The sequence below is a fragment of the Taudactylus pleione genome, unplaced genomic scaffold (genome assembly GCF_031769625.1).
Source record: "Taudactylus pleione unplaced genomic scaffold, aTauple2 ptg000547l, whole genome shotgun sequence".
Classification (NCBI taxonomy): Eukaryota; Metazoa; Chordata; class Amphibia; order Anura; family Myobatrachidae; genus Taudactylus; species Taudactylus pleione.
This window is the reverse complement of record NW_028284949.1, coordinates 3,275,611-3,291,452: the sequence shown is the minus strand read 5'-3', so window position 1 is coordinate 3,291,452 and position 15,842 is coordinate 3,275,611. Positions and strand designations below refer to the sequence as shown.

The window sequence follows — 15,842 nt, the reverse complement described above, 5'->3', positions numbered from 1 at the left end:
TGCATACCCCCATGTTTACATCATAGCAGAAGGCATCTTTAGACACCAAAATCCACAGCCAAGATATATAGGACACTTTTGGTATGTTTTTTAGCCTGATGACGGTGCCTGTTCAGCACTGAAACATTGCTGTAGCTGTTTGTCTTGTCCACATTAAAGCCATTTGACTTCAGACCCTGAGTGCCGCTCCTTTGGACTACATATATATATATATATCTATAAAAAACACGCACACATACACTCTATATGTAGACTTTTATAACAAATATGATTGTTACATTGTACATTACAACACAATGTTTGTGTTATGGCAATATTAATTGGTAACTGTGTCCAATTACTAAAAAAACGATTGTTAGTAATGTAAAAAGGACACACTGGATTAATGCCTCATCTTTCGACAATGATTTTGGAGCAGAAACAAACGTCAGCTTGAATTGGGTGTGGATTCACATGCAATCAAAGTTTCACCTCTGTACATGTGTCAGTATAATGTCTGGCTTAACTAGATCTGATTTCTATAATTTCCCAGAATGAGTACATTAAAGTGGTTTTTCACCTGTGTGAAGTCTCTTGTGTATATTAAGAGATGATTTATGTCTGAAACATTTCCCACACTCAGAACAATAAAATTGCTTCACACTTGTGTGAGATCTCTGATGTGTAACAAGAACTGATTTCTGTGCAAAACATTTCCCACACTCAGAACAAGAAAATGGCTTCTCACCTGTGTGAGTTCTCTGATGATTAACAAGAGAGGATTTATGTCTGAAACATTTCCCACACTCAGAACAAGAAAATGGCTTCTCTCCTGTGTGAGATTTCTTATGTGTAACGAGAGCTGATTTCTGTGTAAAACATTTCCCACATTCAGAACAAGAAAATGGCTTCACACCTGTGTGAGATTTCTGATGTGTAATAAGAGATGATTTCTGGGCAAAACATTTCCCACACTCAGAACAAGAAAATGGCTTCTCTCCTGTGTGCTGGCGCTGATGAGTAACCAGACTTGATTTTTTTGTAAAACTTTCCTCACACTCAGAACATGAAAATGGTTTTGCTCCTGTGTGAAGTCTCTGATGTCTAATAAGGTTTGTTCTCTCTATAAAACATTCCCCACACTCAGAACACTGAAAGGACTTCTCACCTGTGTGAAGTCTCATGTGTGCAACATAACTTGATTTATATCTGAAACATTTCCCACACTCAGAACAAGAAAATGGCGTCTCTCCTGTGTGAAGTCTCTTATGTGCAGCAAGAGTTGATTTATATCCAAAACATTTCCCACATTCAGAACATGAAAATGGCTTCTCACCTGTGTGAATTCTCTGATGTGCAACCAGATATGATTTATCCTTAAAACATTTCCCACAGTCAGAACAGGAAAATGGCTTTATGCCTGTGTGAAATCTCTGATGTTGAACAAGACTTGATTTATCCATATAACTTTTCCCACACTCTGAACAGCAAAATAGCTTTTCATCTGTGTGAAGTCTCTCATGTGTGATCAGTTTTGATTTAAATTTAAAACATTTCCCACACTCGCAACAACAAAATGCCTTTACGTCTGAGTGAGTTCTCTGATGTGTAACAAGATTGGATTTCTGTGTAAAACGTTTCCCACACGCTGAACAGGAAAATGGCTTCTCTCCTGTGTGATATCTCTGATGATAAACAAGATTTGATTTCTGTGCAAAACATTTCCCACACTCTGAACAGGAAAATGGCTTCACTCCTGTGTGAAGTTTCTCATGTATGGCAAGTTTTGATTTAAATTTAAAACATTTCCCACACTCGCAACAGGAAAACAGCTTGACACCTGTGTGATTTCTCTGATGTGTAACAAGATTGGATTTCTGTGCAAAACGTTTCCCACACACAGAACATGGAAAGGATTTCTCACCCATCTTAGTTAGCTGATGGGTAATAACCTGTGTAACACATATGGAATCTATAGGACAGGGAAATACTTTATCTGCGCTAAGTTCTGTAATAGATGTACCAATATCACAGTTATAGGAAAATTCCTCAGGATTAGAAGGAACAGAGGAGATCGCTGCATCCTGAGAAACTGGCTCCATAATTGCTCCTGGAGAATCTCGTCTTCCGTCATTATCTTTGATTTCACCAACTTGGCATAAAATGAGATGTCCTTCTGCGATATTCCTGGTTTTGTGTCCATCTGCTGGGAATAAAATAAATGTATGGAAATATGGATGTTTCCTGTAAGAAGTTTCATTAATCACTATATTTATAGCAGTCTTTACATGATTACTCTAATAAGGGGAAAGCTTGAGCTGGAGTTTGGACACATTAAAGCTTATGTCGGTCTAACAGAGCTGAAATGAGCTTTAGTATACTAAACCATTGTCTATACATAACTGTAAAGCTGAGGGCACAAGTTAATAGAAAAAGTGGATTTTTGTCTTACCTGCAAATTCCTTTTTTACTGAATCCATGGTGTACACTGGGACCATGAGTATAGGTGGAGCTGGAGAAGTTTGAATCAGCAGCAGCACAGGCTCCTCCTCCCCTACACCAGTTAATACTAACATAGCCCTATGACAGGGAGTAGTAGGAGGGGAGAAAAAGACCAGGCACACAGACATCAGTCACAAGGAAAGGTAGGACCCCATGACTGAGCGTGTGGCAGAGGACAACTCCTAGCCAGCCAGGGGTGTGAGGGTGGGCGCCCAGTGTCCCCCATGGACTCAGAAAAAAAGGATTTTACAGGTAAAACAGAAGTCCACTTTTTTCAGTCATCTACTGGGGGACACTGGGACCATGGGACATCCCAAAGCTGTCCCTTTTAAAGAAGGGAATGCTCCTGTGCTGTGAGGAGGACCCATCACCAAGACTAGTTATCTCTAGAGGCGAAGGAGTCCAACATGAATCATCTGATGAAGATATGCGTAGAAAACAACGCAGATGACTGGCAGCGCTGCTCCACAGGGGAAATTTGCCTCGCCACCTAAGAAACGCCCACTGACCATTGTGGAAGGCACTCCAACCAAGTGCGGAATCGGCAAGGGAAAACAAGATGAACAACAAAAAAAAAAATCCAGCTTATGTGAATCCTGAAGTCAAAGGAGGGGCTCCCTCCAAGTACAGCTGAGCGAGGAAGGATGATAGAGTCCTGTGGGAATCAATGTAATACAGCCCTCAATGAGGAAACCCATTGTACAGAAGAGATAGAGAGGGGGAAGGAATACCAGCTCAATGAAAGAAGGGAAACGGCCCCCAACTCCAGAGACAATACCATAGGGCAACCTGAAAAGGACAGCAGACTGAATCTGAAGCACCCCCTGAAGGCCAAACTAAGCAGTTTGCCAAGAGCAACCTAGCAATGGAACAGACAGGGAGAGCAAGGAGGATGCCATTAGGGATGAAGGGTGGACCTAAATTCAATAGAACAGCCAAAAGGCTGCCAGATTCAGAGGCCTTACAGGGCACCAGACCAGGAAGTTACACATCTCCCAAGAAGAGGTTCACAGTGAACCTGGTCACCTTGCGCAAATCCTGAAGTGCACTCTGCATCCAAAGAAATTCTTTGATTTGACAAGGCCGGTGGAGTGAGTCTCAGGTGTGGTTCTGGGCTACTGACAGGGGATAGGGAGTCTGCAGACAGCTGGCAAAAGGAGGTCCCTGTACCAAGTATAGCAAGGCGACCAGTCTAGCCAGCAAAGAACTGCCGGAAGGAGGGCAGAGGTGGAAAACACAGTTACTGAAAGAAACCCCAGAGTCCTCTTACCACTGGAGAACCCCGGAGTCCTCTTACCACAGTCAAGCACTGCCTGACCTACAGAGTCGACAGGTCTAACTAGGTAGCATTTTCCCATATATTTTCAACCTAAGAGGTAAAGGGCATGGGGACATTTAGAAAAGATACAAGTAATCTCACAAAAATTACAATATTTCAACAACACAGAGAAGAGATGGATTAAACCCCAACATAGTGAGGTTCCACAGCAACAGACTGGGGGATTATCAGTGGTACACCAATGTAGCAGGTAAGTTCAGACGACCAATGGGAGACTGAGATGATGCAAACAGGTAAGCTTTTAATTCCAGGCTTGAAAGGCAGAGCCAGTGTAATGACTTCTTACATAAGGCAAACACAGTTCAGGAACAATAATACAGCTTACATAGGACAGCAGTTCAAACAAGCAGAGTATTCCCAGCACAATCATGGTTCAGTTTGTCCAGCATAGGGAGAACTGCTAAAGGTGCAATTTCTCCCTCACATTTCCACTAACTAAACTTACCATGTTTTTATACTTTATCTGGTCTTAATTGAGGTAAGGGTGTGGTTCCTCCTTAGCTACAGGGAGGTTAACCATTTCCTCAGAATGTGGGAGAGACCCACTCTGTCACAACCACACAGACGGTGGAGACTAAACACCCAAGATGAAGAGATGGACAAGAACAGGAGATGGACAAGAATGGGATTGCCTTACATACTGTAGATAGCGCGCCCTAACCAGAAATTAAGACGGGTTTAGCCGTTTTAGACGGCTAAACCTCGTCTTTCAGTCGCCGAAGAGGGCGCTAATGAATGAGCGCCCAGAACAATTGAATTGCAAACTGGGCACTCATTAATTATCCCGACCAAACAAACATTTGAATCGCCCCCATAGAATTTGACGGCAGATAAGAACCACTTGGCCCATCTAGTCTGCCCCATTTATATACATATTATTACCTCAACCCTTATTGATCCTTACTTCTTCTGAACGATATCCTTATGTCTATCCCATGCATGTTTAAATTGCTCTACTGGTCTTAGCCTCTACCACCTCTGATGGGAGGCTATTCCACTTGTCCACTACCCTTTCTGTGAAGTTTTCTGTTTAAATAAACATATTGTAATATTAATACAGTCAATAATACAATGTGGGCAGTGTTGAGGTTGAACACCTTATAGGATAAAGGTGGAACTGGTCTGCCAGAGTGTAAGTCAAGTATCAAAGGAAAACAGAATAATACAGGCCTAAGTAAAAGGTAAGCACCTAGACAGTCCAAACACCTGAAGCTATAGAGTTATTAGCTTAGTCGAGTATTATACAGAGCAATGTACAGTCAGGTGCATAAATATTGGGACATTGACAGAATTTTCATATTTTGGCCTCTATTCACCACCACAATGGATTTGAAATGAAACAAACAAGATGTGCTTTAACTGCAGACTTTCAGATTTCATTTGAGGGTAATTACATCCAAATCAGGTGAACGGTGTAGGAATTACAACGGTTTCTATATGTGCCTCCCACTTTTTAAGGGGCCAAAAGTAATGGGACAAACTAAACATTCCTAAATCTAACTTTCACTTTTTAATACTTTGTTGCAAATCCTTTGCAGGCAATTACAGCCTGAAGTCTGGAACGCATAGACATCACCAGATGCTGGGTTTCATCCCTGGTGATGCTCTGCCAGGCCTCTACTGCAAATGTCTTCAGTTCCTGCTTGTTCTTGGGGCATTTTCCCTTCAGTTTTGTCTTCATCAAGTGAAATGCATGCTCAATCGGATTCAGGTCAAGGGTTTGACTTGGCCATTGCATAACATTCCACTTTTTAGCCTTAAAATACTCTTTGGTTGCTTTTGCAGTATGCTTCGGGTCATTGTCCATCTGCACTGTGAAGCGCCGTCCAATGAGTTCTGAAGCATTTGACTGAATATGAGCATATAATATTGCCCGAAATACTTCAGAATTCATTCTGTTGCTTTTGGCAGCAGTCACATCATCAATAAATACAAGGGAACCAGTTCCATTGGCAGACATACATGCCCACACCATGACACTACCACCACCATGCTTCACTGATGAGGTGGTATGTTTTGGATCATGAGCAGTTCCTTTCCTTCTCCATACTCTTCTCTTCCCATCACTCTGGTACAAGTTGATCTTTGTCTCATCTGTCCACAGGATGGCTTTTTTAGATGTTGTTTGGCAAAACTGTAATCTGGTCTTCCTGTTTTTGAGGTTCGCCAATGGTTTACATCTTGTGGTGAACCCTCTATATTCACTCTTGTGAAGTCTTCTCTTGATTGTTGACTTTGACACATATACGCCTAACTCCTGGAGAGTGTTCTTGATTTGGCCAACTGTTGTGAAGGGGTTTTTCTTCACCAGGGAAATAATTCTTCTGTCATCCACCACAGTTGTTTTCCGTGTCTTTTGGTGTTGCTGAGCTCTCCGGTGCGTTCTTTCTTTTTAAGAATGTTCCAAACAGTTGATTTGGCCACACCTAATGTTCTCGCTATCTCTCTGATGGGTTTGTTTTGATTTTTCAGCCTAATGATGGCTTGCTTCACTGATAGTGACAGCTCTTTGGATCTCATATTGAGAGTCGACAGCAACTGATTCCAAATGCAAATGTCATACCTAGAATCAGCTCCAGACCTTTTACCTGCTTAATTGATAATGAAATAACGAGGGAATAGCCCACACCTGTCCATGAAATAGCTTTTGAGTTGATAGTCCCATTACTTTTGGCCCCTTAAAAAGTGGGAGGCACATATAGAAACCGTTGTAATTCCTACACCGTTCACCTGATTTGGATGTAATTACCCTCAAATTAAATCTGAAAGTCTGCAGTTAAAGCACATCTTGTTTGTTTCATTTCAAAGCTATTGTGGTGGTGAATAGAGGCCAAAATATGAAAATTCTGTCAATGTCCCAATATTTATGCACCTGACTGTATATGACCTCTGTTGCCATTTTTTTTTCTTTTTAATAAAAGATACAAATGCTGTGATAGATACATCATCTGAGCACTTCGGAGAGTAAAACGTACTCCCGTTATGCTAGAACATGGCCGCCATAAAGGATAATAAGGAATTAGTCCCACATTTTCAATGTCGTGGACTGACAGAGGTACAAGCAAAGCCTCTAGTAAGATGTGGCCGTGGGCAGTGCAAGTCGTGTTCTCTTGCCCTAAAGGGCATGACACTAAAGGTAGTGAATACAAACTAGAACAGCGGTATGCGCCCTGTAGTAGGACCATGTATGCGCCCTGACTTCGGAGACTGTATGTGTGTTGTTGTTTGTATGTGTCCTGGAGTGTAAATTGTAGTTAGGAGACCTGAGAGTGGGAACCCACATTGTCCAGAATACTGAATCAGCAATGGTACACATAAAAAGGGAGTCCTTAAGATATACCACAGATTAGTTATGGACCTCCCAGATTAGGTATAGACTAGGGATGTGCGGGCTCGGATTAGTTCTGATTTTCCCGCCAACTTCTGATTTCTCCTGCCAAAGATCGGGTCTCAGAAAGAGTCAAAATGTCATCTTTCATGGACAAACATCATCATTCCTGGACAAAAGTCCATGAAAGATGCCGTTTTGCCTCTTTCTAAGATGCAATTTTTGGCGGGAAAAAAAAAATCAGACTTTGGCAGGAAAATCCAAACTAATCTGAGCCCACACAACCCTAGACTATAGGCACACCAACCTTAGGGCAGTGGTCATAACCTTAGAAAGAAGTACTTTACTTCAGAGTCATCTGGAAAGGAACTGCACAACAACTGCTGCGTGCAATCTGACTACACAGAGTATGTCTGAGTACAGCTGTAGTATGACTGATCGTATTCTGGATTGTAGCCAGCCGTAATGATCTCCAAGTTCATACTGTAACGCATCAATAAAATCCCTGTCATCATTTGGCATTAGAAGCAGCTCTGGAGTTCACATTAGGGCCTCTTCCAAGATCACAATCAGGTGCCCAGTCTACTATTTTGGGGGACGTCACAAACAAACATCTGTAGTACTCTGTGGCCTCTAAAAATGCCAGTACCTGTCTCTGGTTTACTGGTTATAGTCTGGGGCCAGTCTCGGATTGTCTCAACATTAGCTGGTTCAGGCCTAACAGCTCCGCACTGCACACAATTCCCCAGTGTACACCTCCACAGTGCTTTTCATCCAAATAGCAGGACTTGAACTCAAGGCCGATTGGGGTGATGTACACTGACAGTCATTGAGTCACTTGGGTCAATGTTGTTTTATTAATACTCCTTACATAAGTCAATAGTGGAAATATACTTTGCTCAGGCCAACTCGTCAAACAAAGCAATAATACAAGGTAGAGGATCGGTGTCGGACGTGATCAATTCTTTCAGTCTTGGGTATTAATACAACCGAAAATGCTCATGTACTATCTATAATTGTATATGTCTACATATATATACAGATACAATTCAACAATAAAACACATCATATGTTAGTCCAACTGACTAATGCCCCCTTATGGTTTCTGTCTGCTTGGAAAAGTGCTCTTAATCATGAATACTATTGTTATTAAAGTAACAACTCCATTAACAACAACAGTAGTAGCGGGTCGTTAGGCTATTCCCCGAAGCAGGTTGTTAACTGAGCCTGTGCGTAACTATGTAGAGCAGGGGTGGGCAATAAGCGGCACTCCAGTTGTTGTTGAACTACACATCCCAGCAAAAGTTTTAGCATGGCCAAATAGCAAAACTGTGGCAGGGCATGCTGGAATGTGTAGTTCTACAACATCTGGGTTGCTGCTTATTGCCCACCCCTAATGTAGAAGCTACACCGTTGTGATCCAGAGTTTGCAGTTGGAGTCCTTGGAACACCAAAGTGATCCTAAGCATTAGTGGTGTCAAGAGACAGAGAACCCAGCGACTAAGCCAGCACAGCAGCCACAACACGCCAGGAGGAAGGTGTGATTTTTAACGTAACCCCTGCATGTTAGCAGTGAAGATTTCAGGGCATACAAGGCTCACACAGCAGGACAAGTGCCTCTACTTGGAGGTTTATAATAATTCACCAAGATCATATTTCTAGGCAGTAAGAGGCTGTGTAACCTTACTAATTTTCCTATTATGTTAAATGCACTTTAATATCAAGTTTCCTGTAACCTCACACCTTAATGTCAAATCACACATTCATAAACGTTTGATATTTCACACGTAATAAATTGGTGCAGTGGTCGTATATATTGCTAGTATAAAATCAAGAGAATGTTATGAGGAGGAGGAGGACAGGAGACTAATATGATGGCTACTGATGTATGAGATACACAGAGAGTGTGGGGAGGAGACTGGTCAGATCTCTGGGCTGGTAACACACAGTGATATGATGTATTATAGGGGCTGAAGGCTCCTGACTCTACCATTGGGCAGATACTTTCCCTCATTGATCTGTACTGACAAAGGAGGGTGTAGGATAAGAGATTGCTGTAGTGACAGCGGAGGGTGTAGGATAAGAGATTGCTGTAGTGACAGAGGAGGGTGTAGGATAAGAGATTGCTGTAGTGACAGAGGAGGGTGTAGGATAAGAGATTGCTGTAGTGACAGAGGAGGGTGTAGGATAAGAGAGTGCTGTAGTGACAGAGGAAGGTGTAGGATAAGAGATGGCTGTAGTGACAGAGGAGGGTGTAGGATAAGAGATGGTTGTAGTGACAGAGGAGGGTGTAGGATAAGAGAAGGCTGTAGTGACAGAGGAGGGTGTAGGATAAGAGATTGCTGTAGTGACAGAGGAGGGTGTAGGATAAGAGATTGCTGTAGTGACAGAGGAGGGTGTAGGATAAGAGATGGCTGTAGTGACAGAGGAGGGTGTAGGATAAGAGATTGCTGTAGTGACAGAGGAGGGTGTAGGATAAGAGTGCTGTAGTGACAGAGGAAGGTGTAGGATAAGAGATGGCTGTAGTGACAGAGGAGGGTGTAGGATAAGAGATGGTTGTAGTGACAGAGGAGGGTGTAGGATAAGAGAAGGCTGTAGTGACAGAGAAGGGTGTAGGATAAGAGAAGGCTGTAGTGACAGAGGAGGGTGTAGGATAAGAGGTGGCTGTAGTGACAGAGGAGGGTGTAGGATAAGAGATTGCTGTAGTGATAGAGGAGGGTGTAGGATAAGAGAGTGCTGTAGTGACAGAGGAGGGTGTAGGATAAGAGAAGGCTGTAGTGACAGAGGAGGGTGTAGGATAAGAGATTGCTGTAGTGACAGAGGAGGGTGTAGGATAAGAGATGGCTGTAGTGACAGAGGAGGGTGTTGGATAAGAAATTGATGTAGTGACAGAACAAGAAGGGTGTATGATAAGAGATGGCTGTAGTGACAGAGGAGGGTGTAGGATAAGAGATTGCTGTAGTGACAGAGGAGGGTGTAGGATAAGAGATTGCTGTAGTGAAAGAGGAGGATGTAGGATAAGAGATTACTGTAGTGACAGAGGAGGGTGTAGGATAAGAGACTGCTGTAGTGACAGAGGAGGGTGTAGGATAAGAGACGGCTGTAGTGACAGAGGAGGGTGGTAGGATAAGAGACGGCTGTAGTGACAGAGGAGGGTGTAGGATAAGAGATGGCTGTAGTGACAGAGGAGGGTGTAGGATAAGAGATTGCGGTAGTGACAGAGGAAGGTGTAGGATAAGAGATTGCTGTAGTGACAAAGGAGGGTGTAGGATAAGAGATTGCTGTAGTGACAGAGGAGGGTGTAGGATAAGAGATGGCTGCAGTGACAGAGGAGGGTATAGGATAAGAGACTGCTGTAGTGACAGAGGAGGGTATAGGATAAGAGACTGCTGTAGTGACAGAGGAGGGTGTAGGATAAGAGATGGCTGTAGTGACAGAGGAGGGTGTAGGATAAGAGATTGCTGTAGGGGGCGTGGCCTGATGGCTGAACGGAGCAGACGTGCATCTCTGCAGCTCCTCTAAACTACCTCCGCCATACCGGTCTTTTAGCCCGATTCTGCGGCTTGTGTTGGTCCCCTCTGCTGTGTTGGACCTCCTGCAGCCCTCCTGATCTCTTGCCCGGGTCCTGGGAGAGTTTTGCGGTCCGGGGGTGATCAGGGCCTACATCACCTCCAGAGTCCCCGGCCTAGATTTTAAAGCGCCGCGGCCCGGAGCGATCGCGGCAGCCGCAGGACGGAGTCGCGGCCTCTTTCTACTCACCGGACACTTGCCGGCTGCTGGGGCTTAAGGTGAGGTCATTCACTCCCCCAGGGGGCCCCTAGACATACCCACAGACGCACTCGCGAGTCGCGGGAGGCGGCCCTTTTCCCGCATCCTCCTCGGCACAGTGACCCTCTCTGCAGCTCTCTCACCTACTCCACAGCGCTGGTGGTGGAACCGGAGGCTGCCCAGGATCTCAAACCACGTGCACCTGCCTGTAGTGACCTGGACATTCTCTTCTGCTGGTGGTCGGCTGTCTCTGCTGATAGAGGTGGGGCCCCTGTCACTGCTCCCTGGGTGGCCATTTTCTTATTAGCCCACTCTCGGTGCTTTCTACTAAGATTGAGCTCACTGCAGCCTGGATAGAGCTTGTTGGTCTCACTCAACTCAATTTTGTCCAGCTGGCAGGGTTGGGAGAGCGGGGAAGCTGCTGCCTATACTTTTTGAAGATGTGACTCTTTGACACACCCTAATGCTGCTCCAGAGTATGGTTGCCTAGGCCAATTTTTCTGGGGAATGTGACCAGTGGCGGTGCAAGTGTTCCTGCTTAGGTCTTCAGTCTATGTTTCAAGTTGGTTGCTGATTATACCCACAGTCTATGTTTCAATGCGGTAGCAGATTATACCTACAGTCTATGTTACATTACGGCCGCTGATTCTACCCTCAGTCTATGTTTCAATACGGTCGCTGCTTATACCATCAGTCTATGTTTCAATAAAGCTGCCCAGACGTATCTCCATTTTGAAAGCCACTATATAGCCACCACTTTCCATGGGCAAGAATAAGAAGATTTCCTCAAAGGTCGACACTCCTAAGCCTCAGAGATCCTCTCTTCAACCTGATTTAAATAAATTCCTAAACCCTCCCGGGGCTTCCTCAGCTAATATGGAAGTTTCATCTCCACCTCCCTCCTCCCCAGCACATCTCCTTCACTGGAACTCCCTCACAAGGAAAATTCTAGTAGTGTCGCGTCATCAGAATCCCACGATCTTTCAGCCATAATGAAACTTCTTAAATCTCTTCCGACCAAACAAGAACTTCCATCTAAAAGAGACTTTGAATTGCTTGAAATTAAACTCCAAGAAACAGTCCGTAAAGAAGTAGCAACTCTTCAAGCTGACATCTCTCATTTGTCAACCAGGTTGGTGGCTTTGGAGGAAGGGAAGGAGGCTATGAACGAGGATTTCCAGTGTTTGCGAGACTCAGTCAACAACCACGCTAGAGGTCTTCTTCTACTGCATCATAAAGTAGATGACCTTGACAATAGAGGCCGCCGAAACAACCTTCGGGTTCGTGGTATCCCTGAAGATATCCAGACACAGGGTCTAATAGATGTCTTGACCAAGATTTTTAACGAAATTTTGGGTAACGACCCTGATGTTGGTATCACGTTTGACAGAGCACATAGAGCTTTAAAACCGAGAGATGATTCCAACGATAAACCAAGGGATGTAATCTGTAGGCTGCACTATTATACCCAGAAAGAGGAGATCCTACGGAAAATGCGCTCTGTGGAAGGACTGGATTTTAACGGCCACCGTATCCAGATCTTTCAAGACCTTTCTTGGCATACCCTCCAACAGCGGCGTCTACTAAGGCCATTAACTGAAGTGCTACGTTCAAACAACAGGAAGTATAAATGGCTTTTTCCTTTTGGCCTTCAATCATCACATAATGGCAAATTTGCTGTGTTCCGGGACTCATCTGATCTCGTCTCTTTCTGTTCAGTTTTGGACTTACCGGCTCCTGATCTCCCAGGATGGTCTGAAACCTATATAGTTCCTCAACCTTCGAGTAAATCATCTCACGATGGGGCTTTTCATTTGGTAAGAGGTCCCAGACGTCAACAGAGGCGAAGACAATCGGTAGCTATTCCGGACGTCACCTGATTTGTTTTACTTACTTTAACTTGTTTGATTGTCTATGTTTTCTGTGATATATCATCATATCCTTCTATTATATAGATTTCTTGCTAACATGTAACGTTCATTCAACTATAAGTCTCATACTACAATGTTTCTTAGGTATTCTTGGTGAATGTCATAGATATTTTGTAAATTTAAAGTAATTTTCCCTTTTTTGAGGCTTCTTTCCTCTGGTCCGCTAGGGTACTAACGTATTGATCATTTTCTTCTCTTTAGTCAATAATTATTATTTAATGTTATAGACTGTTTGGGTTATGTAATATTTTATACCTCTGCTAATTTTTTCTCCGACATTTATTAATGCTTGTATTTATGTGCTGAGCAAGGTTTTCCATTGACATATTTGTTGCTGCGACTGGCACTTTTTCCCCAGTGCCCCTATACCGCCTATGTTTTTCCTAATAGGGAGAGGATTTTTTCTTCCCTTCCTTATTGGGAGCGGTATTCTATTTACTGGTTTCTACTCATTTCATTTGCCCATTTCTAATATTATCATTGTTCCTTTATTTTCTGATATAATTTTTTGTTATATTTTCTTTTATTTCTTTTTTGTTCATTTTTTCCTTCCCTCCCTTCCACCGGGAACTAACGAATATGACCAGTTTTGTGTGCTGAGGTCTCTATATCTTATTTTATTGCAGGAGTTATTTGTGAGAGCTCTCCTCCCTGTTTATCGTAATGCCTCTTAAACTAAATCTCATTTCTATAAACGCAAAGGGTCTGAACATCCCAGAAAAAAGGTCTAGACTTCTAAGGGAGCTCTGGGCGGAGAGAGCGGATGTGGCATTTATTCAGGAGACTCACTTTAAGGAGGGGAAGGCCCCAAAATTAAGCAATCGCGACTACCCACACTCCTATTTTAGTAACAATAGTTTGGGCAAAACATTAGGGGTGGCGATTCTTTTTTCGCGTCATCTTCCATTAGCTGATGTTGCCTTGCATGTCCTTAACGAAGGAAGAGGTCTTCTGATCAACTGCACGATCCATGCTCAGGCCTTTACGTTTGTTAACATTTATGCCCCAAACCTACACCAACCTACCTTTTTAGACCGACTATTAGACCAGGTTCACACTCTTAAAACGGGGTTCTTAATGGTGGGGGGAGATCTAAATTGGACGCTTCAGCCCTTATTAGACTCGTCCTCCAAGTCTTCCACTCGACCTGACTCACAGCACCGTAGAGTGAGACGTTTACTCCACGAACACCAACTAGTGGATGTTTGGAGGCTGCGTCACCCCTCAGAACGTGACTACACCTTTTACTCGCATCCACATACTTTATACACCCGAATAGACTATCTTTTTTTAGAACACCAACACTTGCATACGATCAATGACGCGAAGATCGGCTCTATAACTTGGTCTGACCATGCACCTGTTTCCCTTAAAGTATCAATTTGCCATTCACCTCCCTCTGTTCGTTTCATGGAGACTCAATGATCTTCTTCTACAAGACTCCTATTGTAGGAGTCAGCTGAAGCAATGCATTGACGACTATATCTCTTTTAATGACACTCTCGATATATCCAAAATTTCCCTTTGGGAAGCGCATAAATGCGTAACCAGAGGTAAGCTGATTCAGCTAGGCTCCTAAATGAAAAAGCAGAGGGAGGCTCAAAAGGTGAATTTATTGAAACAGATTCAGGAGCTGGAGACGGTTCATAAATCTTCCCAATCGGGTGATGTTCTGGCAAAACCTACAGATGCTAGGCGGTCCCTGAACAAGCTCATGTCGGATAAGATTAAATTGGATTATCGCAAATGTAGAAGTCGCTTTTTTCAATGGGGAAATAAACCTGGCAGGATGTTGGCCAGAGCTTTGCGAGCGCAGAGGGCCTCCATGCATATCCAGTCGATAGTAGACGAATCGGGTCGGGATTGTCGGTTGACATCGGAGATTGCTGCAGCATTCCATTCATATTACTCTGAACTTTACAATCTGTCTAAAAGTCCCACTCAGACTATAGGCGAAGTTGGGATTGAAGAGATACGGGCCTATCTCTTAAACATTAATTTCCCCACATTGTCAGCAGATGACGCTCTTGCTTTGGATAGGCCTTTTTCAATAGAGGAATTGGGAGAAGCGATTAAAACGACTCCATCGGGGAAAAGTCCGGGTCCAGATGGTCTCCCGATTTCATATTATAAAGCTTTCCAAGATATCTTATCACCTATGATGCTCCAGGCCTTTAATGCAGTTTCTGATGATCATCATTTTTCGGCGCAATCATTGGAGGCCCATATTACCATTATCCCTAAGGAGGGGAAGGACCCATCACGCTGCCCTAGTTATAGACCCATATCCCTCTTAAATGTGGATATAAAACTTTATGCAAAATTAATCGCAAATAGGATAAAATTACTCTTGCCTTCAGTAATTCATTCAGATCAGGTGGGTTTTGTTCTGGGTCGTGAGGCCCGGGACAACACAACCAAAATGCTTAGCTTGATTCACCTGGCATCCCGGTCTCCGGAGGCTTCAATGCTTCTATCCACTGATGCAGAGAAAGCGTTCGATCGCATTGGTTGGACGTTTATGCAGGGTTTGCTGGAACATATGGGATTTGGTCCGATGTCTTTACATAGAATTTTAGCACTTTACAGGGGACATACTGCCAGAATAAAAATTAATGGGGATTTTTCCGACCCGGTTCAAATATCTAACGGGACAAGACAGGGGTGCCCGTTGTCTCCGTTGATATTCGTGCTATGCATGGAGGCCCTTGCGCGAGCTATAAGAGCCAATCCAAATATTTCAGGTCTGAGGGTGGGTGGATCAGAATATAAGCTAGCCCTCTTTGCTGACGACCTGTTGGCGACTATTTCAAACCCCATGATCTCCCTCCCTAACTTGATGAAAGAATTCAAAACATTTAGCGATCTTTCCTTTTTTAAAATTAACTATTCCAAATCGATTGCAATGAATCTTACGATTAGTACACCGGCGCTTGCGGGTTTACAACAGGCCTTTCCCTCTCAATGGCATCCTTCCCATTTAAAATACTTGGGA

At 43.5% G+C, this 15,842-nt stretch overlaps 1 protein-coding gene across 2 annotated transcripts in view; it reads right to left on the bottom strand.

Annotated features, from left to right (window-relative positions):
* Positions 1 to 254: 254 nt before the first annotated feature.
* Positions 255 to 15,842, bottom strand: part of LOC148500783 (uncharacterized) — a 28,276-nt gene continuing 12,688 nt past the window's right edge. The window contains exon 6 of one of the 2 annotated variants that reach the window (XM_088451345.1): positions 255 to 2,185. In XM_088451345.1, the coding sequence (XP_088307471.1) occupies positions 543 to 2,185 (1,643 nt within the window). In that variant the 3' untranslated portion in view covers positions 255 to 542. The remainder of the gene's footprint in view (positions 2,186 to 15,842) is intronic. The other variant, XM_088451346.1, reaches the window with a different exon arrangement.